This window comes from Capronia coronata (assembly GCF_000585585.1).
Source record: "Capronia coronata CBS 617.96 chromosome Unknown acBCG-supercont1.5, whole genome shotgun sequence".
Classification (NCBI taxonomy): domain Eukaryota; kingdom Fungi; phylum Ascomycota; class Eurotiomycetes; order Chaetothyriales; family Herpotrichiellaceae; genus Capronia; species Capronia coronata.
The window spans coordinates 436,962-462,856 of NW_006912897.1; the positions used below are offsets into that span (position 1 = coordinate 436,962).

Here is a 25,895-nt window from a genome sequence, read left to right on the forward strand (position 1 = left end):
CCCTCTTCTCTGGAACAAGCCCAGGGTGCGTAGGGTAGTGTCATAAGGCACAGTTTCGCAGATTGCGAAGGGAGACGCATTCACGGATCTCTTTCGTCCAGTAGCAGAGGGTCTGCTTCTTCGTGATCGTACTCACGAATGCTCCTCACAGCAGCAGATCGTGAGCGGGCTCGGAAGTCGAATAGGTTTAAAAGACGCGGAAGCCGGTGGGATCGCGCAAACCGAGGGAGCCGCGCAAGCCTGGGGAATCGGTCGAACTTGGGGATTCGCACAAGTCGGGGAAACCTCCAAAACAAGAAACCGAGGCTGGCGAAGGCGAACATAAGGAGTAGAGTCGTCCAGAATAATACCTGGGCTGTGTTAGCATAAAAACGCGCAAAGTCAAATCGGCAGACGGAAGGGGAGACAATACTTACAGATGAAGACCGATGCGCCCTGACAACAGCTGAATAGGCCATTACACCCTTCGCAGCGTCCAAGGCTGCGACTCTTGCATAGCCATGGTGCTTGCCAAGCAAGAACCTTGTCTCGAAGCCATTGCGATTCAACTCTTGAATGGTCACGAAGTCGTCATCTTTGGCTTCCGCTGACTTGGCCATCTCCAACCTCCACCCTGTGACCTCGGTGGCTCCGTTCCAGCTGACATACACCTTCCCATTCTTGACTTTCACGTCCGGCACGGTCTTCGGTCTTCCGACCCAGCGACTCTTGAAGACACGGTAGGATTTGACCAATCCGAAGTCGAGGATCTCATAGGCGAAGTAGGGTGCCCAATGTGCGCCGCACAGCACCTGACCGTCCCGTGAGAACTCGATGTAGGTGGGCGAATTGCCATACCCGACCAGCACATTGCCAGTTTCTGGAAGCACCTGCACGGAGCCCTGGGATACGTTGAGAATCTTATCTGGGTGCACGTATGTCTGTAAAAGGCGGGCAGTCATATTTTTCAAGTCGAGTTGGATTAGCATGCCCTTGCTGTGACTGGATGGGCTATGAAAGACGTTGTTGGCGTGGTTGTCGAAAAGAGATATCGTACCGTTGCCCTGCCACGTGACATGGTGTTGCCATGCGAAATCAGTCGCGCCGTTCAGATCTTCAAAATCGTTATTCTTGCCGCCGAGTTGCCACAGGATTTCGCCCGTTTTGCCGCTGACGCACACCACCGCATGCATGTATCGCGCGGAGATGATATAGTCTCCCGAGTCGATCTTGTCCACACTGTTGATGTGGAAGAAGTCAAAGGCGTCCTTCTTCGATTTGCCATGTCCATCCTTCATATTAGGCTTGCTGAATACATCGCTCATGCGGATGTGATCTGAGGCACGCCATTCAAACAGCATCTCCCCCGTCTCGATGTCGATCTCTTGGAACAGACCATCCTGGATCCAACAACTCTTGCCCAGCCCCAATTCAGTACAATCGGCTTTATGTTTGTGGTATATCGTAATGAGCGCCGTGCCCTGCGGGGTGAGGCGAAATTCGTGCGAGTCTCCTTTGAGGCCCTGGCCATGTGGGAATATTCGGTAGGCGACTTCGTAGGACGAGTTAAGCTAAGAGACCGTCAGAAATGCCTCCATGAACACCGCATGGAAAATGAAGCGCAGGCTTACAAGCACATAAGATTTCTTGGGAACACCTTTTGGGCGTTTATGCTTCTCGGTCTTGGTCCAAAATGTCAAGTATTCCTCTCCCTTGAATCTCTGCACCTTGAAGTTCATGGACTGTTCAAACTGGTTGTTGTCCATCCATATCAATTGACCATTCGCGTCTAGCATGACCGGACCCCGTGCCTGGCCCTTGACGGCCGGGCCCCTCGGTGTAAAGAGTAGGCTTCCCGGATCGCATCGTGCATCCCATTGTGTTATCTTCGGCAAGGGCGCCTCAAGGTCGACCGAGTGGAAACGCTGACGAGGATAGAGGCCATAGAAACCCAGATCGTAGGCATTGAACCACGATGCAGTCACCCACGGCGCGGGGAGAACAGCCAGGAGCAGGGAAAGCCGCATGATACCGATAGGTTTGAAGCGGAGGTAGGAATGAAAAAAGAGAAACCGGGGAACGCACTGTCAAAGTCAACGAACAATCCGAATAAACATGACTGATCGATCCATCAGCCGGATGGGTCCGGAACTAATTTGTTCAACGGTCATCACTTGTCCAGCGAATGCGGCGACATTGAGGCCTCCGTGTTACCAACCACTGGCACTTTGATCCGTAAGACGTCTGCAACGGACGAATGACGGCGAGCCGGACACTTGGGGCCATGGGAGCGAATCTTTCATCAGCACTGCAACTTCCCAAAGGATGCTGGGAAGGCCGCAATGCCGGCTCGGAGGCACCTGGTCTGCCTGCCATGTCGCGTGCAATGTATCAATCAATAATCGATCTCACTTCGCTGGCGCGCTGCTGCACTGGCAGACTCTAATCTTCTGCAACACATGGACCAGCGGGTGGCCTAGGTCCCGGTGAATCTTTCATAAAACCGGGACTTGGGCGTGATTCAGCCTAGCTCTGCAGAACAAGCAGGCGCTAGTTGTACAAGCCTTTTTAACCGCTAGTACTAATAGGCTTAAACCACCTAAATCAGGAGTTTACCATCTTCACGGCAGTGGATGAATCCGAGTCCCCGGCTTCGAACGCGACTCCATCCGAGTCCCAGGGGGCCGCTTATTACTTACGGCCGGTGATTAGTCATCCACAAGGGAGGATGGCGGACAATTTCCTCTGTGGGACCTTGAGTAGTACTACGGCGTCTTCATTTGAAGGCTCCAAAGGAGGTACGTATCCCTAATATTCTCCTCGCGACAACCACGAAGGTGATGATGAGTGATGAGCTTATGAGAAGTAAGCTGGTCAGAGGAGATGAGCGGTGTGCACAGTATTATTGTGTACCTAAGGTGCTACCTACAGGTGGCGCACAGGTGAGCGAACGCCGCGGTGATGAGTAATCACGTGTCCTGGGGCCGGAGAAGATTTCAGCGTTTCAAGGCCACTACTGCAGTGGTCGTGGGGTCCAACTTGAAGTTCAAGTTGCTTCGCTCGAGCCGCCAAGGCTGCAAGTTTTTGCCTCCCGCCGATGGCGGCCAGAGCGTCACGTGCAACACCCTTGACCACTTCAACGGTGAGTCAACGCAAAAAGTTCGCCTCGTCTTGATGCCATTATTGCTGCGGTCAAGCTTCACAAGACTAAAAGGCTCGCCCGACTGCATTCAACTTTTGGAGGCCAGGTTGCTGTCAGCCGAGACCCTACAGCTAGGTAGGAAATTGGGCGCATGAAAACTTAAGAAAATAATCTCCTCCAACATGGCATCAAAAGAGTCACAAGGCAAGAAGAAATGTGCCGTACTAGGCGCGACTGGTATGATCATTGATGCATTTATAAGATCGCGTTGCTGATGTAACAAGGCTCTGTCGGACAACGATTCATTCTGCTGTTAGCCGACCATCCTACGCTACATCTTCAAGCAGTCGGAGCCTCGTCAAGATCTACCGGAAAGCTCTATAAAGATGCTGTGCGGTGGAAGCAGGCGAGACCCATGTCAGCAGAACTAGCCAACCTCGAGGTCCGAGAATGTAAAGCCAGCAACTTTACAGATTGCGACTTGGTCTTCTCTGGTCTGGATAGCGACGTCGCCGGCGACGTTGGTACGTGTTACTTAGCATCCCAGTCACGACTCAGAACTGACCTTTTCCAGAAATGGAGTTCCTGAAGGCCGAGCTTCCTGTTTTTTCCAATGCAAAGAATTACAGAAGAGATCCGATCGTGCCTCTCGTGGTGCCTACGGTCAATTTGTCGCATCTAGGTCTCATCCCCCATCAACGGAAACACTTTGGCCTGAAGAAGGGGTTTCTAGTCTGCAACTCCAACTGCGCCGTTATTGGCATAGTGATACCGTTTGCGGCCCTGCAAGCCAAATTTGGACCCGTCGAGGACGTCGAAGTCTTCACGGAGCAAGCAGTGTCAGGGGCTGGATACCCGGGAGTTCCAAGCATGGATATCATGGACAACGTCATTCCATACATCGCCGGCGAAGAAGACAAACTCGAAACAGAAGCACAGAAGATTCTCGGCTCCATCAACTCAGAAGCAACAGCTTTTGAGGAGCAGAAAGGACTCACGGTGGGCGCCACGTGCACACGCGTCGGTGTTACGGACGGTCATATGGCTTTCGTCTCTTTGAGGTTCAAACAGAGACCGCCACCAAGTGCCGAGCAAGTCAAACAAGCCCTGAGGGAATATGTGGCGGATGCGCAGAAGCTGGGATGTCCATCTGCCCCAGAGAAGGCCATAGTTGTTTTTGACGAACCGGACAGACCTCAACCACGACTTGACCGAGATATTTCGGGTGGCTACGCTGTCAGTGTGGGACGAGTTCGCGAGACCGCCAAAGGGTCGCATTTCGACATCCGATTTGCTGCATTGAGCCATAATACAGTCATTGGCGCAGCAGGGTCTTCGATACTGAATGCGGAGGCTGCCATCATCCAAGGCCTGATATAGAAATCGCAGTGAATTTGTGAAGGCGAGGAAGGGGCTTGCCGGACAGCCATGTCTAAAAATTGCTTCATCTAACTAGAAGCATACCGAATCATTCTGGGTGGCTGTCATTGAAATTGCTCAGTTGTGTTAGACCTTCTGGAGAAGCTGAAGTCGATGTGGATGTCGGCTCCCACTGCAGTGCAGTCTGGTGCAGTGAACTCCATGATTTCAAATGACCCAATAGATGGTCTTTTGACTGAACCGCCCAAACAGGATTAGTTTAATAAAATCTTGGCACACTTGCTACCACTGCACTTTTCAAAATTACCTAGATCCTCGCAGTTCGCAAGACACAACTTGTATCCCTTTCAGACAACATTAGATCAAGATGGGTCGCGGTCCAAAGAAGCATCAGAAACGCCTCAGTGCGCCTTCGCACTGGCTGTTGGACAAGCTCTCGGGCGCCTACGCCCCGAAGGCGTCTCCTGGGCCTCACGTATGATCAATTGTTCGAAGTCGAAAGTCGCAACCTGCTAACCTGATGGTAGAAAACCCGCGACTGTCTCCCCTTGATCATTTTCCTTCGAAACCGCCTCAAGTACTCGCTGAACAACCGTGAGACCACTGCGATCTTGATGCAACGTCTCATCAAGGTCGATGGCAAGGTTCGCACTGATATCACCTACCCGGCGGGTTTCATGGATGTGATTTCCATCGACAAGACTGGCGAGCACTTCCGTCTGGTCTACGACACCAAGGGTCGTTTCGCCGTCCACCGCATCGAACAAGCCGAGGCAGAATACAAACTCGGCAAGGTTAAGAGAGTCCAAGTCGGCAAAGGAGGAATCCCATACTTGGTTACGCATGATGCTCGCACGTAAGTGTTGCCTGCGTCTATCAGCCGTTGGGCCAAGATTTGGTTGGAAAAATCTGTGATGAGGAAAGCTGATGGGTTTATAGTATCCGATACCCCGACCCGGCCATCAAGGTCAACGACACCGTCAAGATCGACCTCACCACGGGAAAGATCACTGACTTCATCCGATTCGACACTGGTGTGATCGCCATGGTTACTGGTGGTCGTAACATGGGCCGTGTTGGTGTCATCACCCACCGTGAGAGACACGATGGTGGTTTCAACATTGTCCACATCAAGGATGCCATTGACAACTCTTTCGCTACCCGGGAAAGCAACGTTTTCATCATTGGCAAGGAGAAGCCATGGGTTTCTCTGCCCAAGGGCAAGGGTGTTAAGGTACGATTTGGATCAATCACGGAATTCATGTTCCTTGCTAACATTTTTTACAGTTGTCTATCGCCGAAGAGAGAGATCGTCGCCGGGCTGTTCAGTTGGCCAGCGCCAGAGCGTAGAGTGTTTCAAATCGTTTGAAACTATCATGCAGCTACTGGGGAGGCAAAAGGTGTTTAGGATGACAGCATGAAGATAGCCGTGCTGCGCACAACGATCATAGCTCCAGCCATCCAGTGCTAGGAGGCTAATGAAGTCAAGATTTCCACCCTACTTGGGTCAAATGGGAAAACAAGATACCCACACTCTCAAACCTCCAGACTCCCTCTCCTTTCCGTACATTCCTCTGCTGGCTACTCTCAATCATGTTGTAACTTGACTGTCCCATATGATAATACCCTGCTTGACCAGCACCGCTGGTCGAAGGTGTTATGCAGAGCTAATGTCGCATCATATGCTCCATACGAGCAGATGTTTCGTGCAATTGTGTGTAATATCCCATAAATGCCACTTACCCTATTGACGGTGGCCCAAGTTCGAATGTCTGCGAGGGCTGTAGCAACCAGACCATTCTGACGTCTCGTTTGTGTGTGTTGTCTGTCGGGAGCAGTGCCCATTCTTCCAGGGTACATAAGCTGGGTAATATGAACCCAATCATTATATAAATATTGCGCAGTCTCAGCTTGTACACTGGCCGACGAGGTGGATTCTAGGGCAAGTAGCTTCAGGACACCAGATAGCATACTGCGACTGCAAAGACGGCTTAGTTGATCCTCACATTGTCTGTTGCATTAACTGACCATGGCCTTTTGCGTCTCGTATGACGGGCCGCTGAGAGTGAATAACAACGAGATGGTAACACACTTTGGCAGAGGTAACAAGGGTATAATGCCCTTCTCGTAGCCCAAATCGTATCTGTAAGCACTAAGCACCATCTCTAGGCTTGACTAGAATACTGTAATAACTCATAAAGCAGAAGAAAGGTCACTGTGAGGCGACTGAGATGCTCAACCTGGTACTGCCAGCGTTCGCTTAAACATCGGACCCGCCGTTGAATGCCAAGGCCGTTGTTTGTTGACAGACTTCCCCGATGCGGATATATCTGATCATCTTCCTCAGGTTGCGCAGTCTAGATTCAAGTTGTCGCATTGCATCGTCTCCTCTGTTTCCTTTCCATATACTCCTTTCGCGACAACATCTTAACAACGCAGAGATAATAGTCACTGCAGTCGTAATACAGCAATGGCCGTGCCGACGGCCACGGATAACGACCTCATCAATTTCGAGATAATAGAGACCCATAAGGAGAACATCCAGTCTTTGCCCGGAGGACGGTCAGCAAAGCAGCTGGCCTCCATCCTATCGCCTCTCCCTACAAGCAAAGCAGTCGGGGCAAATACGCTACCAACATTGGAAGAGACCAAGACACTCAATGACGCCATCCGGCAGGAATATGAAATTGAGCTTCAATCAATAGCAGACTCAGACGACCCTCTGGATATCTACGACCGATATGTGAAATGGACGCTGAACGCATATCCATCTGCGCAGGCGACACCACAATCACAACTGCTGCCTCTTCTTGAGCGCGCGACAAAAGCCTTCCTTATGTCTCCCCACTACAAGAATGACCCACGGTATCTGAAGCTATGGCTACATTATATTCGCTTCTTCTCCGACAGTCCACGAGAGACCTTTGCCTTTCTTTCGCGTCATGGGATCGGCGAGGGTTTGGGGTTGTTCTATGAGGAATTTGCGGCATGGTTGGAGAGCGCTGGCAGATGGTTACAGGCAGATGAAGTCTACAAGATGGGCATTGACAAGGAGGCCAGGCCGACGGAGAGACTCGTGCGAAAATATGGCCAATTCCAACGACGATTCGAAGCCAGGCCACAGACAGACAACGAACCAAGTTCGCCGGCTCTTCCGACAGTTCGACCCGCGCTGGCCGCGAAGATCGATCCTTTCGCATCCGCCCATCACGGTGACGATTCACAAGCAGCTCGCCAGCAATCCAGTGCAAGAAGTACCTCGGGAACGAGTGCACGTACTGGGAAGCCGAAGATGGCCATTTTTTCGGATGCAGATAGTGCCGCCCCTGCACCGACCAATGCTGCGGCCAGTACAACCAAGGGCTGGGATAGTATTGGGTCAATGAGAGAACGAAAGAAGGAGAACACAATCGAGGCCCGACCTTGGGCAGGGGAGAAATTGAAGGCAGGTGGCAAAGTTGGGACGGTGCCCAAGATGGAGATCTTCAAAGACCCGGTATGATTGATCTTCCTTTCTGCATCTAGGATGGAATGAATATTCAATGCCAATCTTCTTTTTCTGTATTGTTACCATACACATATACATGTTTTCCAAAAGGCACCTACTAACCGTCTTCTGCGCAATAGTCCCGGGAGCTTGGGCAGCAATCACAGGCTTCAAAAGAGAGAAGTGAGGCTGTCAATCCTCGTACCGGCCGGGCAGAGCGGGTGTACGTCAACATCGAGGCCATTTACCCCCCTCACAGCGATGAGGAGTTCAGTTTCGAAGAGCTTCGAGCCATGTCGCGAGGCTGGGCACAGAAGAGCTGGAGAGCCGACAAGCCATCTCCTCAATCGTCGTTTGATCCTTTGAAAAGCACGTCGGGAAATAGCGTGGTCTCAGTCTCAGCCTCGCCAAAGCCGATATCGAAATCGAAATCGAAACCAGCTAGGTCAGAAGAGCCAGAAGACGTCGAGAATTTGAGCCAATCCTTTCGGCAAAAGATCGACCTGAACAGCGATACCCCCAGTCTCAGCATACATGATGTATCCACACAATCTATGGTTGGAATGCCGGAGCCAAGCATAGCACGACAGTCACAAAACCCGACCAAGAAGGAAAAGAAGCTCAAAATCAGAGAGGTCAAACAAGAGACTGTGACTGTTAAGACACGGCTCGAATCGCCTACAGGCAGGAAGCTGAAAAGAAAGAATTCCGGCACGGCAGAACCCACCATGACATTCCATTCCAAAGCAGCTACAAATGAGATATACGACATGTTTAACCAGCCACTCCGTAGAACCGAGATAGCGAAAGACGACACACAGAGCGGCGACGACGCCGAATTTACCGAGGGCGACGTTGACGATGGATATAGTACCACTGGGGATGGCGAGAGTACCGGCACTGGTCGCGTGTCTGAGCCTGGTAGTGAGTTTGGGGAGGACACCGCGTCTTCGCTGCAGCACGACATCACCAGCACGCAGAGCCAGAATGAAAGCCAAGCTGACACTGTTTCCTCCTGGTCTGACTTTACCTCCAGCAAGCACGTGCCTCACCTTGCTTCAGTTTCTAAGCATTCTACTAAGAACAAAGGAACGGTGTCAGGGTCATCAAGCAAAGGTCAAGGCAAGTCCAAGCTCAAGAACAAACATCGACGTGTCTTGAGTGAGGATCTGACTGAGAGCATGGACTCGTCAAGTCAGAATCCCACTCAAACTTCCGGGCTTGGAGGCCTTGATACCCAGGCCATTGCTGCCATTGTCGGTGGGAGCTTTGACGACATGGACACCAAAGCCATTGCTATGCTTGCTGGTGATCTTTGTGACGAGGACAATGAGGAAGATACAAACCTGAGCCAGATCCAGGGTGAGCAGGATCAGGGCGCGGGCGCGGGCGCGGGCGCAAACATAGGTGCACCGGCAGAAGCAGGAATGGCACAACGTACCAAAGAGGACAAGGAAAACGACGACAACACCTCTCAGAAGGACGACAACAACAACCACAATAACGTGACCACCCCGGTTGAAGACATGTTCACAGAGATTACCCACAAACCTCACTTCATCCCACTGCCACCGGAGGATTATGAGCCCACCCCCATCCGACCCTACCGGGATCCAGCCTTGGTTGCTCACAACAAGTTGCCCTTCATGACGCCGATTGTGGAGAGAACGGAGAGCTCGCTTGCCCCTTCGACCGTCTTCAATGATCCAGACTACTTCAACTCCAAGACCCCTAGCCGATCAGCCAAAGATGAATTCGAGAGCCCTTTCAGGGTGACGGCAGACGATCTCCTGTTAAGCAGTCCACAAGAACCCATCACACCCGCCCCTTGTACTAAGAGAACGTTCACTCAGACTGGTGCCACAGAGGAGGAGGACACCGAGGTCTCACGACCCAAGAAGGCATTCAATCAGACGAAAGAGCAAACCTCAGCTGCATCTTCAAAGGCTGAGAAGAGTCGGACACCTTCCAAGGTCGACGACAGTGTCTTCAAAACTCCTGCCATTCCAGACAGATCTCCTGAAAAGCGCATCCTCCAACCTTCAAGAGTCCACAAAGGATCGATTGTGGCCGACCTGCAATGCAACCCCTGTGACGAGGCCGTGCGCCAGCAAATCCTGGCTGCCGTCCACCCACCTCTGTCTTCCTACACCGGATTTCATGACCACTCGGATCAGGTGTACAACCGCTACCAGGCTCTCAAGTCATATGGGGACAAGTTAATCAAGAGCAAGGCCAAGGCAAGTCCAAGAAAGAGCCAGAGCGACAAGACATCGAACAAGGCCGTTCCGCCCATCCTCAAGTTCCCAGGAAGTACTCGTGTTTATGCGGTCAAGCGACAACTGGGCGAGGGAGCCTTTGCACCAGTCTACCTGGTCGACAGCTACAATCCCAGCGAGAGCGCCATCGCGGATGAGGACGTGTACGGCGACGTCGACGGCGAAAGCGATGACAAAGAAAACATCAGCCCGAAGTTGGCAACGACGAAATCGAGCCGTCAAGAACTCGAGGCTCTCAAAACCGAAGCTCCACCCGGTACACTTGTCTGGGAATTCCACATCCTGCGCCTGGTCCGTCAGCGTCTGGGTCCCGCGTCGCGCAGCATGGAGTCCATCATCCTGGCGCACGAATGCCATCTGTACCGCGACGAAGCGTACATAGTGCTGTCGTACAGTCCGCAAGGCACGCTGTTGGATCTGGTCAACCTAGCCCGAAACGAGAACGTCAAAGCCGGCAAACCGGCAGAAGGCCTGGACGAGGCATTGGCCATGTGGTTTGCCGTGGAGCTGCTGCGCACGCTGGAAGACCTACACCGGGTGGGGATCCTGCATGGCGATCTGAAAGGCGACAACTGTCTCGTCCGCTTTGACTCCTCTGTCGAGCTCTCCGGCCCGTTCGACCCGGCAGGCAGCCACGGCTGGAATGGCAAGGGGTTGACACTGATCGATTTCGGCCGCGGCATTGACGTGCGCATGTTCCGTGGCCACGCGCAGTTCATTGCCGACTGGCCGTCGTGTGCGCAGGACTGTGCGGAGATTCGGGAGTGTCGGCCGTGGAAATGGCAGATCGACTACCACGGCGCGGCGGGCGTCATCCATAGTCTGTTGTTTGGCAAGTACATTGAGACGGTGCCGGCCAACAACACTGCTGCAGCCGGATTGAGCGGCGGCGGCGGCGGCGGCGGTTTGGGCCCGGGACAGAGGAAGGAGTGGAGACTGAAAGAGAACTTCAAGCGGTACTGGGAGAAGGAGCTCTGGACGGAGGTGTTTGCGGTGCTCTTGAATCCTGCTTCTGTCGTCGATAGGGAGGAGATGCCAATCCAGAGAAACCTCAAGCGCGTCCGGGTCAAGATGGAGGAGTGGTTGATGGAGGAAGGGGAGCGTGGCGGCCGCGATCTGAGAGCTAGTCTGAGGAAGATGGAGAGACTGGTTACTGCGAAGTGACTGGCAATGTTGACAAGCGTTGGTGTTCGTCGTTCTGGTCGTCGTCGTTGCCGCCGTCGGTCTTCTTTCGGATTCATTGGATTGGATTCGACAGATGGGCAGCTCATGCGCGACTTGGACAGACAAGTACCTGGACTGGACTGGACGACATGGCATCACGTGGAATGGCGCGGAGTTGAGTTGAGTTGGATGTTCTATGCAGGGGTGGTCGTCGTTGTGCCCATATCAAAGCTTGAAGCGAGCAAGGCGTTGGCGGTGTTGAGAGTACATACTTCATTCAGATGGCGTACCGACCTTGAGATAGATACCACAGGGTACTGGAGCTTCCGCTAGGTGGAACATGAATTCCAATATGTTTGGTCGTTCTGACTTGAATGGTCCATGGTTTCGTTTGGACACGGTGTTGATTCATCACGACGTCGAAACCGGGGACAGCCATTGCAGTCGTACTACTAGTAGGTCCTGCCAGATGTAGTGGAACGAGCAGTCACCTGGCTGGATGGGGAATGCCATGCATTAAATCCATCCATCTATCACAGGATTGTAGCACAAAGTAAGTAGATCAACTATCGTCGTCGACTGATATCAACTCTCGAGTGTCGACCACCACAAAGGTCAAACCAGGCCAGCAAGGGAAATCAAGACATTGAACTCGAGAGGAGGCCGTGTACTACTCGTATGGCACTCATCCGTACATAGAGGTAGAAGAGGTAGTTCCACTCCGCTCGGCTCTTCCATCCGATCGTTATCCGGTCCAGTCCATAGTAGTATTATAGACATATTCCCCATCCAAACTTCCAGTATCCAGTATCCATATCCCATATCTGTCCCACTCACTCGCAGCGGGGATCCCCATTCCTCATCATCTACTACGTAGTAACTAACGCACCTACTCCTCCTCCTACGTACTACTACGTACAATCCTATCGTTTCCATCTTCGATTGTTGAATCTCCGAAACGAACCCGGGTGAAGGTCAGACCATCTCACCTTACCTACTGACCTGAGGTACCACATAGCTGACCCTACCTTACCCTACCCTACACATCCTCTCCCGGTCTGCCGTTGTGGTCTTGTCAAGCGATAGAGCAGACTAATATCAGTTGCGATCGATCACCTTCAGCGACTCATCGTCCTTCATCTCTCCAACACTCCAAGAACGCGCCTAACCAACTACCATCCTACGAAGTCCATCATCATCCGAGTGCTTCAGCTATCGCATCCAATACAGAATCACCGGACCGTTCAGCTTTGCCTCCATTACCTTAGCGAGCATATGCACCGCGCGCGCCAGCGACGAGGGACACACCAGGGGGGAGCCGGGTGATTAAATATTCGCAGTCGAACTCGCGGAACGGGATGCTTAGGATTGATATCGATTTCCATACTGGGACTGCTGCGCTCGTTCGTCGTTACGACTACTGCCGCTGTTGACACGGGCAACTTGGTGGTCACTTTTCTCCGGCATTTCTCGCTTGACTATATCGTCACCGGGAGGATTGTCCTGTTCGTGACACACCTATACACTTTGTTCCGTGGTCGGGAGAGCCGGGTAGAAAGATATAAGAGAGTGGACGACGTACAACGCAGAAGGGCATCTTACACCCTCTCGACATTGCGGACTCATACCACCTGCTTCGAGATCTGCGCCACCCAAACGAGCCACATCACGCCCAATCTCCGCCAGGAAATACCCCCGAATCGGAAATCGCAACGGCCGTGACGAGTCCTCGCCGATCGAATCGCGCAAAGGACACGAGTGACTTGGACCTTCGAGTACCAAAGCCAAATCAAAGACATATAAAACATAAAATTGAAAATATGGGTGACGCCGGCCCACCGAGTCCACCGCCAGGCTTGACCGATGATGCTGCGCCGTTCGGGACGATAGACTCCCAGGATGCGCCCCCGCTGAGGGAGGTCAAAGTCCTTGTTACAGGTTTCGGGGTAGGTGAATCCTCTCTTCTTATGTCCCCTGGAGTCTCATCTATGGCGTTTCTCTTGCGTACTCCCTTCGATGGCGCTTCAATATTCCCTTGGTACTTCATTCATAGACCCATGTCTCTTCGGCGATTTCTCTTAGCACCATGTTCGAGGAGTGAAGCCTCAGGCTCGTTCGCGAGTTACTGTTAGGTCTCGATTGGGAGCCTCCATGATTGAAAGAAGAACCCCCGGGCTCAACTCATTGCGATACGTGGTTGAGGGGTCGAACAAACGGAAGGACGATGCGACGTTTGCACCGTTGTCTGTCCAATTCGCTGTGTCAAGCGCCGCGCCTTGAAGGAATCCTGAACGCCCTCGTTATCTTTCCTAGATCGCTTCATGGCTGGTTTACTAACATGCACCTGAACAGCCTTTCAAATCCTTCCTCATCAACCCGTCATGGCTGATTGCCTCCGCTCTTCCTGACGAACTATATCCCAGTCCGTCGTCGTCGAAGTCGTCGAAGTCGTCGAAGTCGGCAGCATATAAAATTACCATTATAGTCAATCCATCGCCCGTTCGCGTCTCCTACGGCACAGTATCCGAGATCATGCCGGCATTGATATCTCAACACGACCCGGACTTCATTCTGCACATCGGTGTGGCAGGCGGACGTGACTGCTATTCTCTGGAGACCCGAGCCCATCGCGACGGATACCGGATAAAGGACGTCGACGACACCGATGGCTTCAGCCATGGTGAGAGTCTCTGGAAGAAAGAAGGGGTACCGGACGTCTTGCTTGTGGGTTGGGACGAAGCGGATGTGCTGAGCAGATGGGAACGCGGAGTGGAAGCCGGCCTCAACGAGCGAGGGTTTCTGGGTCCTGTACCACAGACCAACTCGGTAGCGTCAACTTCTACTACTACCACCACCACCACCTTTTCTTCCTTGTCGTCACAAGCCAACAATGTCAATGTCAATGTGAACTCGATATGGGGTCCAGGCACCACCGCCGCCAATGTCGCTGCCGCAGTTGCCACGGCGAGGGCGCAAGAGAACAGACGAAGGGGCGTGGTGAAATTATCGCGCGACGCCGGCCGGTTTTTGTGCGAGTATGCTCTTTTCGAAAGCTTGAGTGTACGCTGGCTCGATGCCCATCGGTATAAACACCCGCATTTACACCCGCACCTACTTCCCGAGGCGGACGGACATGCGTTGTCAACACCAGAAGCAAAAGCAGAAGCGAAAGCAGAAGCAGAAGCAGAAGCAGCTCCGTCATTGGCATCGCACCAAGACTCGCAGTCTTCGATAACAACATCCACATCAACGACTTTTCCATCTCAAGCAACAAACGAGTTCCAGTCCCAGTCCAATCTCGCACCTGAAGGGCAAGCATCATCGAATCCTAACCAAAACCTCAATCCCGGCGAGCCCGAAGAGACCCGCAAGAAACAACTCGCCCTCGAGCGGCTGGGAAAAGTCGCGTTTTTGCATGTCCCAGGCTGGACGGGCGTCGAAGACATCAACCGAGGCGTGCTTATCGCCGAAGAAGCGATCCGCGCGCTCGTGGCGAGTTGGGAAGATGGGTTTCGCAGAACCGTGGGTGGAAGTGGAGGTGGAGGGATCGGAGTATCTGCTGCTGCTATGGGTGCGCCGTTGCCACAGCTGGACGGAACAGCTTTCACCAGTCAGCATTCCGAGTCTTATGGTCTCGCTCACACTCCCGCTCAAGATGCGGCCGGGTTTATATCTGGAGGTGGTGCCGGTGGGATTGAGACTGGCAAGACTGAAGGGATCAACTGGGCGGCGTGATCTTGAATTGTTGTCTGCCGACTTTGACCTTTGAGTTTCAGCGAGGGCATTGCTGTCACAAGACTCTGGTCTATCAGACGACACGGCGGATGTGTCTCTGCCTAATTCATATAATCAGCATCGGGTAGACTACAGGACTAGTTTGTCAACATGTTACATAAGCCAGCGACATACCTCAGGTATTCAAGGGACGTCAGCATGAGCACGAACATGGGCACGAACGTGAGAGTCAGAGCAGGCAGTTTATGCTCGGTACTAGTATATAATCAAGCACTCCGGATAGCTATTTCTCTCTTCACCATTCGAGCTGCTGTTGATAATAGAACCCCGTCGGATGTGCAGTTTCGCAACAGTATACTACTACCTACCTAACTGTACGGTACACATCCTGTAGCTAAGTACTAGTACCTAGGTAGGGATCTACCTTTCTTGACCATTTGATTCCAAAGGTCTGATACGACACTAGTATCGCAGATGGAGGATCTAAGATCCGAGATAGAAGTCGAGTATGACCAAGGACGAAATCCCCTTGACTACCTACCTAGGTATATAAGGATGGTCTGGGTGAGATGATCTTTTCTTATGAGCTCTTCTTCAGGTAGAACTCCCATGGGGATGAGACTGCAAACGGCACACGGCGAATTGCAGTTGGGTCTCTTTTTCATAGATACCTAGGTACATAGACATCAACATGACTTATTACTCACCCAATGTCCTCGGAGCTACAAGAGTAGGGACTTTCTATATATCGACAATCACAATCGACAATCGACAATCGACAATCGACAATCGACGCGTCGGGAGTCTGCCATGAATGGCAAATCAAGTCCTCTATTGCAGTGGCTGAGTAGAAAAGCAATGTAGACATTTGACATGTCATAAATAGCATGTATGATGCTGTCCTTTTTTTGACAGCGCCGCCAGAATGACTATGCCGGCATTTCTTGTCAAGTTCAAGTTGCTTCCCAATCACCTACCGTACCCTTGCCTTTTCCTGTATCGTATCGACAACGTGTCGTTCTTGTCTGAGGCGATCATCAAGAGGTTTGGCATGCAGTCCTAGTAGTGGGCTAAGATCGCGAGCGGCAGTCCCGTCCCGCCCCAAAAGGCGACTCCATCACCTACAGCCAGGCATTACTGAAGGTACTCATATCCAACCTCCAACCACATTCTGGCCTTCATGAGGACCCGTGGGATGTTGTTGATACGATGCCCTAAGTACATACTGGGTATGTTTCCTTGAAGGTTACCTACCTGTACCTACCTAAGGTAATTATCGGAATGATAAGTCAAGTCTCCTGTGAGCTAGGGCCAGAGGATCAGTGAGCGGAAATCGAAAGATAACCCCGGCCTCGATGTCGAGCGCCCGGGCTGCATCGTGGTCGAAGCAGATCGAGGCTCGAAGCGGTCGATCATACTGTCGTACGTAGAAGCAAGACCTCACCTGCAATCAGCGACAGGTTTCAAGCAGGATAAAGAAAGCGGGCAGAGCGGAGCGCTCCGAACATGCACGGTGTCCTGTGTAGTTGCTGAGGCCTCGAGGGTCGTGTTGGGAGTTGGTTAGCCTTGCAGTATGCATGGTTTGTGTCCCGAAGCAGCACCCCAAGATAGATCAAGCCCAGATTTCCGGGTTTCCAACCCTTCTCAATCCCCCTGATTCTGCAAGCAAGGGAGAGATGTTCGGAACATATCCATGGCTTCGGAAGAGAATTGTCTGGGTCTGCAAGGGGAGACGGAGACGGAGAGAGACAATAAAAATAAACCCCCGACAAAGGGATTGTTCATTGATGATCCCTGTTTGCCTTGCCGTGACAGGTAATGAAGGAGGGAGGGAGTCCACCTCTTGAACTACTATCCCGCTGTTTATTTATCTTGAGATGCTTCATATCCTCGACTCTTCGCCGGGACAACAGCCGGCATGGAGTTTCGTGGATGGAGAAGTGAGGTCATGTATAGGGAGGGGATTGGAATTCCAGCCAGGAGCCAAGGGTGACATTAAATCCCAGATGGATATATCATGCATGAAGGGAAGGTTGTTGAAGCCTGAATCCTTGTCAGAAGGGTTTGATGTAATGATCAAGGCATTGCTGAGAGCGTGGAATCGATCGAGGTTCAAGTTTGTGCGACGTTGTGGCGTCTTGTTCGTGGCTATATGGGGAAGTAGGAGCAAGAGGAAATCATTGGCCAAAAGAAACGCAAGGAAGTGGATTGGCTGGGAGAGCAGCCAACCAGAAGACCTTTCACTCGATTAGCGTGTCACCTACGCGTTGTTAGTTTCTGACAGCTTGACGCGTCAGTTTGGCTTGCAAGAACGACGAACCAGAAAGCACACGACCATCGGCTCACTGCTGTCAGAAGAGCTGGAATCCCTGGGTATGCAGCTTCAAGGATTTGGCCAGCATCTGGCCAGCAAGTATATCTAACCATGACCTTGCGTCCGCCACAAACTCAGCTTGCATTGATCGTGCCAGCACGTATTCATAGCAGAAAAGTGGACGAGGTGGTAGAACATGTGGCCTTGACAGTGGCAGTAGTAGAGCGCGAGTCTGTGCTCCGCAGTGCAGCCAGAGCAGGACAAGCCGTTGAGAGCAAGCAGCTGTGCAATAGTAGTACGTGTACACGGTATACGATGATGGAAGTGAGAGTAGTCGTTGTTGTTACCGACTGTTGTGTTGTCGGCTGACTCGAGCGTGTTTGACGTGCAGCCAGTGGAGGAGGGTTCAGTAGAGGAGGGTTCTGTAGAGGTGGGTTCAACGAAGACAAAACATCGAGACGGGTGATGACCAGGATCGACGAGAAGGGCGGGTGTTCGAAGCAAAGGCGAGGATGATAGAATCCACTTGGGCGCAGGTGAGACAAGGACGAGGGCGTGGAGGATGAGGTCGGATTGGAAGACGTGAGGAGGATGCACAGAGTTGGTAGAGCGTCAGAAGAGCAACTTGACGACGCCTTTAACCACTGCCTGCGCCTGCGCCTGCATTGCTGGGTATCACGTATCATTTCTACGCCTGCGCTCTACTTTTACACACGCCTCTATTCTCCTCTTCTTCTCTTCATCTTCGTGACTTGAACCTCAATTCATACTATTCTCATCAGTCCTCCTCCTCATCCTCATCCTCCTCTACGACATCACCTGCATTGTTTGTTTGTTGTGACTCCGCCTGTCACGTCCTGCGTCCTTCACCCTTCGCCTCCCTAAACCAACCCGTTCCGCTCCACTTTGCCTCACTGCGCCAGTCGTCGAGTGACGGGCATAACAGCCAAAGAGCCGGACTTGCTGCCACCTACAGGCTACTTCTACTGCAGCGCACGCCCCTCTTGTCTCTTCCTCTTTGCTGGGCTCCTCTCTTGGGGAACAACAGGCTCTTCAGGTCCGTTCCAAGCGCCAGATCTGACTTTGACCTCCCCCCCTGGAACCCGGGAGTGCTGGACTTTGGCAGTTCCTTGGATGACTTGGCTTGTCACACACTGCATTTCTTGTCACTACCACCACCACCACTGAACTGACGGCCGGAGTCTGTCCCTCGCCTACACCTGCGAAAATATCCACCAAGCTGCCAGTGACCGACCTCTGCCACTGCCACTGCCAGTGTCAGTCCAGTGCCGCGCCCATTGACGCTGCGAAACTCGTCCATTCTTCCTCTCAACTCCCGCTCTCGCCTCCTCCAAACGCTCCCGTCCATCCACCTTTCAACATTCCAGTCCATCCACCACCAACAAACTCTTTTCTTCCTTCACGTCAATCGGTAAACAAGCAAAACATACAAACCGGCGTGCAGACTCGACTACGATTGTTTTCGAACACTTCTTCCACTCCTCTTTGATAATCAACGTGGTCCTGTTCCATCACCTATACTAGTTGCAGCAGTCACGGCACCCCCGGTCAAGCCCCAATAACTTCCCTGCGCCCTCCCCAGCCACCGCCATTTTGCAACTCGCACTCTTCACTCTTCGCCTGCAGTCCTCAAGCCTGCGCGTCCTCCAACACGAGTGTCTTGTCGCAATCCACCACCACCACTGACTTACAATCGCCCTCACCTCGAACCTCTTGAGACATTTTTTCTCCGTCGATTGACATACATCTCACCTTCGTAACACCGCGACGCTGTCGATTCATTTCCACCGCGCGTTTTTCGATCCGGCCGACCGCATACCCGCATAGCCGAATCGACGCGCGCGCGCACACAGCATGAACCCGTGAACTCTTCACATACGGACCAGACCTGCAGGATTCTGGTCTTTGCAGCTTTCATCACACCCTGCGGCCGCAGATCGAGTCCTAATCCAGCTTTGCGCGCCCCGTCGCGACCATGGCCGACCGCCAAACCTCTCCTACTCTCATGGCTTCTTCGGCGCAACGCAAGCCACATATGTCCATAACACTGCCTCGCAACTTCGCTCCGTTACGACTTGATGCTGGCGATGACCCAAGAACACCGGATCAGACCTTCGCCGAGCTCAAGCTACCTCCTCCACCCCGTCACTCGACCTGCCGAATTCGACGCACGAGAATCGACCTGGACGGGTTCCAGGCGCGTAATAACGCGCTTCCGGCTACACTCTTCGCTTCAGACATCCCTATTCCTTCCAGCGCCCAGTCTACAAAGACCGAGTTCCACCTGGATGCCGAACTTCCCCTACCGTCGATTGAAACACACTCTGTTCTGGCCAGACCACCCTATACCTACAGTATGACCGACCCTTCGCCCATCGACAACCTTAGACTGTCAACATTCAGAGACTCACAACTTCCACGGACACCTCTATCACAAACTAAGGCTGTTTCGGCGGAATACAAGCACAGTGCATGGGATATGCATCGGTCATCGTCAGAGTGTTCCATTCGATCCGACTCGTCCGAGTATTCATCAGAAACATTCACAACTCGTCCTACTTCGTTTGATGGCAGTGCCACAAGCCCCGATCTGGAATCACAGGATCCGTTTTGCCAAACCAAAGTCAACATCATCCCGGACACTCCCTCGAGAAGAAGCAAGAAGTTACGGATCAACACACTCATGTCCAAGGGCAACGTCCAGTGGAGTATTGAGATGGACAACCATTTGTTCAATGTCTATCAAATGTATCTGGCCGATCCCACCGTCACACCTTTCAAGACCGTGCCAGGAAGCATTCCCCCCACAGGCGTCTGTCATCGAGTGGCCAGAAGGGCCAAAGAAACATGGCCCAAAGCAAGCAGAATCTCCCGCCCGCTCATTCGGAGATACAAGATGCGAAATGTCATTGAAAGCCGCAACTTTGTCAGAGACAGAACCCCGGAACCCAATGATTTTCTGCGAACGGACCACAATGATGCAAGAAATGCCTGGCCATCGGAGTCGGCTACAAGAAGACGACTGAAACAATTATGCAAGGAGAAATTCACCATTTCTGCCCATTATCAACGACTACGCGAATCGAGGAGTCCTTCACCCTTCCATGAACAATTTACACGACGACCCTCGTCGAGACTGACTCGGTCCATGTCTCAACAGGCTGATCCTGAAGCATCCACTATCTACGCCACAAGAGAACTTGGGATTTCCCTTGTGGCCAGTGGAGCAACGGCCCCTTTGGCTCAGCTAGTGACCGGGGAGTCTCCTCCAACCGAGCAGATGTCGGATGATTGGTTCAACACTCCCATCAACAACACCTCCGACGCCATGTCCTTGACAACTCCCGCGGGCTTGGGCATCGAGACGGAAGCAGACAAGCTGAAGGTTGCCAGCAACATTCCACGTCTCGCATCACCGTTCAATTACAGCACTTGGAATGGTTCCAGCAATAACAACCCAAAGCATCGTCGACATATCAGTCACAATCAATTTGGAACGATCCATGCCACTGGGTCCAGATTGTTGTCGCCGTTCAAGTTGGAACATGACGTGTCGCTCAATGTCAACAAGCGACGTGCGCAGCACAATTTGGAAGACGAGTTGAGCCCGAGCGGGAGCAATATCAGCAACAAACTAGGCACCAATCTGAATCTAGATGTCCCCACACCGACTACGTTCGAGGCTCCAAAACCCGAAGCTCGACCAGAGTTGACCTTTACGGGAGTGGGCGACATTAGCCAACGGAGAATACGCGTTCGAAGTCGAGGTGCGACGTTAGGTGCTGTGAACAATCGGGAACAAATTGAACGAATGTTCACTCCACCCACGTTGCATACCCCTGACACGCCGGATGAGTCCGGCATTCCACCTGTCCCAGCTTTGCCTCCATCTCTCGCAGCTTTGGCACATCCTGTGAGGCCTACTGTTTCTTCCAGCCTTGCTCCTCCTGAGGTCGACCCGACACAGAAACGCCTGGGAAGTCCATTCGAGCTTGATCCGACCAAGAGAAGCTATCGAGCAAAGAACCCCCGACATGTGCCGAGCCTAAGCGATCCTTTCATCAACACCACTGCATTTGCAACCATGCCCAGTCATGGACACACCAGTAGCATGAGCATTGGAGAGAGATTGGCCATGTTCAGCACTTTCCATCCTAGTCATTATCAGCGACAGGTGTCGAATTTACCGCCGAAAGATGATCCTTTCACATGATTGAAAATGATAGCATCTTGGACTGGGACTTCTTTTGGACAAGAACCGGTATATGACGACATGGTGTCTGCTCCAGGAGGGCCATTTTGATGTCGGGGCAAGATCCGTTCTACTCTGGTCTGGGTCAGGTACCCTGAATGGCGTTGAATCGGGTTCCTCGTTCGTCTTGGATTGCAGTCTGGTTTGAGCGATGAAGGAGTTTGTCGAGGTGATTTACGTTTTGCACAGCATTGCATTTCGCGATTACGAGAGTTGGCTTTTGCATGGTGGGGAAGGCGAGCCTGCAGCACTCACAGAAAAAGCACACGGTCAAAGGCCAAGAAACAAGCATTGAGAGTGAGGTGAACAGACAAAACTCCAGATCGGGCTTATGGCAACACAGAGAGAGATGACGAATGGTCATGGTACATGATAGGAGTCTTCCCCTTGAGCTCCCAGGTGGTTATTTCCGTGCATTTGGTGTTCTGGCTTGCATTGGTCCAGGGTTGACGGGTTTGATCTGGACGAAATGACACGACACTGAGGAAAGACCATGTCCCAGAGGATCAATAGCGAAGTCTGCAATGGTGATCGATCGAGGCCGGTAATCGCAAAGGCTAGATGAGTTGCAGCATTACGAGATGACGAACTTCTTGACATTAAGCAATTGACAACGAATCAATGAGCATTCATTCCATATTTGTATCGTTTTTCTCTTTTCATATTCTGTAGGAGAGGTTCTATTGCTGTTGCTGTTGCTGCTGTTGCTTGATGCTGCAGCCTCGCCGCAGCTGACATGATTGCTCACGCCATAGTGGGATTCTTTAATCGACTCTTGAAACCAGTGTGAACGTCATGTTGCCCCATGTCTCCGGACGAAGGATTCTGTAAGATGGCGATGCCAATGCTCGATCGACACAGTATCGTGGACAAGAGCGTACCAGACGACATGTGAGTGTCAGGACCCGTTATATCTCAGAAGAGATGACCAGCCCATCTTTGAAGTGACAGCTCTGTTCAGCTTTACATTTCATACCTCTACATCTCGATACTTAGGTCCTGTCCACCGCAGGCAAAGCACACCGAGAACAAGTCTGTGACCGTTCATTCTCATTCTCGTCTATTCCCAACGGTCCAATTCGGCGACCTACTGGAGTCAAGGAATTGAGATACAATGGAATCATGGATGGGGCCACCCGCTTCTCGTTGGGAGCAAACTACGTCTCCCCGGTCTGGTTTGAAAGCTGGTTCAATACCACGGAGGGCGTTGATTCGTCTATATGGGCTTCATGAAGCCCTATCCTGCCGCTACTGGAACCGGCCACCTGGCGAACGAGATCGGTCTGGAGTCGAATGCCATTCTCGACGAAGCTGATTCGTGCAAGTGGCCTATACTGGTGGATACTGGATCTCGCTTTGACCTTTTGGCAACGGGCAATATCAACTAAAAACCCACCCGGTCTCTTTTTTCCCCTGTCGTTTCCCACCAAACAATTGCAATTGGGACCTGAGGCCACTCGGCACCTATGCTGAGATATGGAGGTTCGAAATCTCTGTTCGAGGTGGCCGACCAATGCGATGGCCATGGTGATGCCCCATAATGCCCTAGATCGAAGACTTGCCCCTGGCCTTACGAAGGAATGGTTCCTATGCTGGGGGGTTAGGAGTCCAGTGTCCAACTTTAAGCCCTGGTCTCGTCCCGGTTTTCGAGCTCGAAGTCGAAGTCGAAGTCGAGGTCGTCAAGTCTGATGTGCTAAAACCTTCCCCGGACTTTTCAGACCTCGTGCAGTGCTGGTCCAAGCCCAAGCCCAAGTTCCCTTCCCAGACCGCGACCGCGTCGCCAGGTGTCTTGTCTTTATTCGGTCAAATTACTATTGTCACGATACACAGGAAAGCAGACCCCGGGACTGGGATCTTTCTTGATTCCCTCTGTCACCTTGTCCCCCAGAAGACGGCGTGAGTGCATGTCAGGACCGACATGGCGCTCTCACCGGCAACTGTTCGGTTTCTGGTACGTTGTGTTGTCCCCTGACTGTTGATATCACGGTTTACTGTCTGTTTGTGTCTGGTCCCCCTTTCAATGCTATCATTTACCAAAGTGTCTATTTCTGACCACTCTTAACTCTCTTCTACCAGATCGTCCTATTCGTCGCTCTCGGCTCCCTGACCTACGGCTACTGCAGCAGCATCATCGCGACGACGCTCGGGCAGCCATCGTTCATTGCCTACTTCGAGCTCGACGCGCGCTCCAACGCGACCGACCTGACGGGCGCGATCAACGGGCTGTTCCAAGCGGGCGGGCTGATCGGCTGTCTCTCGATCATCAAGACGCCGGACCTGCTGGGCCGGCGAAAGGCGCTGCTTCTGTATGCGATCATCACGGTGATCGGCGGCGCCCTGCAAGCCGGCAGCGTCAACATCGGCATGTACCTGGCGATGCGGTTCGTGACGGGCGTCGGCGTCGGCGCCCTGGTCGGCCTGGTGCCCCTGTACCAGTCGGAGATCGCGCCGCCGCGCATCCGCGGCCTGCTCGTCGGCATGCACGGCGTGCTGATCTGTTTCGGCTACGCATGCGCCAGCTGGATCGGGCTGGGCTTCTACTTCGTGCACGCCAGCGGCGCGCAGTGGCGGCTGCCGCTGGCCATCCAGTGTCTGCCGCCCTTGCTGCTGGCCCTGGGCGTGCTGTTCCTACCAGAATCCCCGCGCTGGCTGCTCGACCATGACCGCGTGGACGAGGCGTACAAGTCGTTCAAGGCCGTGCGGGCCGAAAGCAGCGACGCCATGCTCAACGACGAGCCGGCTGTTCGTGCCGAGTTCAAGCTGTTGCGCGGCCAGCTGCTGCATGAGAAACAGGCCGACTTGTCGCTGTGGTCGTTGTTCCGTCTGCCGCATTTTCGGAAGAGATGTCTGGTCGGTTGGTTGGCCATGTTTGGATGTCAGGGGACAGCGACGCTGGTTATTAATAGTGAGTTTTTTCTTGTCTTGCGTCTTCTCTTGTCTTGACTCTCCTCTTCTTCTTTTCGTTCTCGTTCTCTTCCTTCCCATTTGTCTCGAGCAGTTGTGGTCCATTGTGCCGGATTCATGATATCTCACTGCGGAATCCGAGGAGAGAAAACGAAATACAAATCCTGTTTCCCTTTCCCTTATCCCATAAGGGAATCCATTACTGATCCTTTTTTTTGTATCAGATTACGGTCCCTCCCTCTACGCCTCTCTCGGCTTCACGACCGTCCAACAACTCCTGATCCAAGGCGGCTGGATCACCGTCTCGCCCTTCGGCAACCTGATCAACTCGCTGGTGGTTGACCGCCTCGGCCGCACGCGCATGCTGATGGTCGGATTCGCGGGCTGCATCCTCGCCCTCGTCGGCGAATGCATAACCGTGTCCGTCTTCCAGCGCACGAACTCGCACGGATCCGCCAGCGCGGCCGTTTTCTTCCTGTTTCTGCACATCGCTTGCTTCTCCGCCTGCTGCGACGCCACCAGCTACGTCTACGCCTCGGAGATCTTCCCGACCCCCGTGCGCGCCAAGGGCCTGGCCGTGTCGATTTCGGGTCTGTTCATCGCCACGATTGTCTTTCTGCAGGCCGCCCCGTCGGCGTTCAAGGACGTCGGCTGGAAATATTATCTCGTCTTCGTCGTGCTGACCACCCTGATTTTCTTTGTCGTTTGGCTCTATTTCCCCGAGACGAAGGGGAGGTCGTTGGAGGATATTGGTCAGGTCTTTGGCGATTCGGTGGAGCCGTTGACGAATGTCGATGGGAGCGGGGAGAAGATCCGAGATGATGAGGCGGATGAAAATGGAGATGATGACAGCAATAGTTTCGGCGATCGGGACCAGGTTGGGAAGACGGCTGCGCATCGGGGCGAGGAGATTCATATCACTGAGAAGTACTGATTTGATTTGGTTTCCTCTCTTCTGTATCGGACCCCGTTGAGAAGGCTGACTTGGGGTTTTCCCTGTTCGCGTTCGGGGCATGTTTCACTATGGACGTCTTACCTTCGAATGTCCAAGATGTCTGGTATTTCGATGGATGTGGACGGCGGTCAGGGGTCGTATGACTGATTAACTTGACTTGACTTGAACTATACTGCTAGCTTGTTGTCTTGGAAAGGGACTGCCTGTCCTCACCAAGCAAGTCAGGTTAGGCGTTAGTGTTAGGATCATGGACTCAGCTTACTGCCTCGCCAAAGGGAGACGT

At 52.7% G+C, this 25,895-nt stretch overlaps 7 protein-coding genes across 7 annotated transcripts; 6 read left to right on the forward strand and 1 right to left on the reverse strand.

The window, feature by feature from the left end:
• Positions 1-80: 80 nt before the first annotated feature.
• Positions 81-2,006, reverse strand: A1O1_05851 (uncharacterized protein; the record flags this gene model as incomplete). Its single annotated transcript, XM_007726735.1, has 3 exons — positions 81-350; positions 417-1,550; positions 1,611-2,006. 3 exons carry the CDS (start codon positions 2,004-2,006, stop codon positions 81-83), a joined length of 1,800 nt encoding a protein of 599 aa, XP_007724925.1.
• Positions 2,007-3,303: 1,297 nt separating this feature from the next.
• A1O1_05852 (aspartate-semialdehyde dehydrogenase) lies at positions 3,304-4,501 on the forward strand (the record flags this gene model as incomplete). The annotated part of the gene is made up of 3 exons (XM_007726736.1): positions 3,304-3,358; positions 3,406-3,645; positions 3,696-4,501. The coding sequence occupies 3 exons, from the start codon at positions 3,304-3,306 to the stop codon at positions 4,499-4,501; spliced, it is 1,101 nt and encodes a 366-aa protein (XP_007724926.1).
• Positions 4,502-4,868: 367 nt separating this feature from the next.
• A1O1_05853 (40S ribosomal protein S4) lies at positions 4,869-5,851 on the forward strand (the record flags this gene model as incomplete). The annotated part of the gene is made up of 4 exons (XM_007726737.1): positions 4,869-4,976; positions 5,029-5,357; positions 5,441-5,735; positions 5,789-5,851. 4 exons carry the CDS (start codon positions 4,869-4,871, stop codon positions 5,849-5,851), a joined length of 795 nt encoding a protein of 264 aa, XP_007724927.1.
• Positions 5,852-6,971: 1,120 nt separating this feature from the next.
• Positions 6,972-11,431, forward strand: A1O1_05854 (BUB protein kinase; the record flags this gene model as incomplete). Its single annotated transcript, XM_007726738.1, has 2 exons — positions 6,972-7,997; positions 8,129-11,431. The coding sequence occupies 2 exons, from the start codon at positions 6,972-6,974 to the stop codon at positions 11,429-11,431; spliced, it is 4,329 nt and encodes a 1,442-aa protein (XP_007724928.1).
• A 2,532-nt stretch (positions 11,432-13,963) lies between these two features.
• On the forward strand, positions 13,964-15,166 carry A1O1_05855 (uncharacterized protein; the record flags this gene model as incomplete). Its single annotated transcript, XM_007726739.1, has 1 exon — positions 13,964-15,166. One exon carries the CDS (start codon positions 13,964-13,966, stop codon positions 15,164-15,166), a length of 1,203 nt encoding a protein of 400 aa, XP_007724929.1.
• A 4,310-nt stretch (positions 15,167-19,476) lies between these two features.
• A1O1_05856 (uncharacterized protein) lies at positions 19,477-21,714 on the forward strand (the record flags this gene model as incomplete). Its single annotated transcript, XM_007726740.1, has 1 exon — positions 19,477-21,714. One exon carries the CDS (start codon positions 19,477-19,479, stop codon positions 21,712-21,714), a length of 2,238 nt encoding a protein of 745 aa, XP_007724930.1.
• Positions 21,715-23,671: 1,957 nt separating this feature from the next.
• On the forward strand, positions 23,672-25,591 carry A1O1_05857 (uncharacterized protein; the record flags this gene model as incomplete). Its single annotated transcript, XM_007726741.1, has 3 exons — positions 23,672-23,704; positions 23,830-24,658; positions 24,882-25,591. 3 exons carry the CDS (start codon positions 23,672-23,674, stop codon positions 25,589-25,591), a joined length of 1,572 nt encoding a protein of 523 aa, XP_007724931.1.
• Positions 25,592-25,895: the final 304 nt, after the last annotated feature.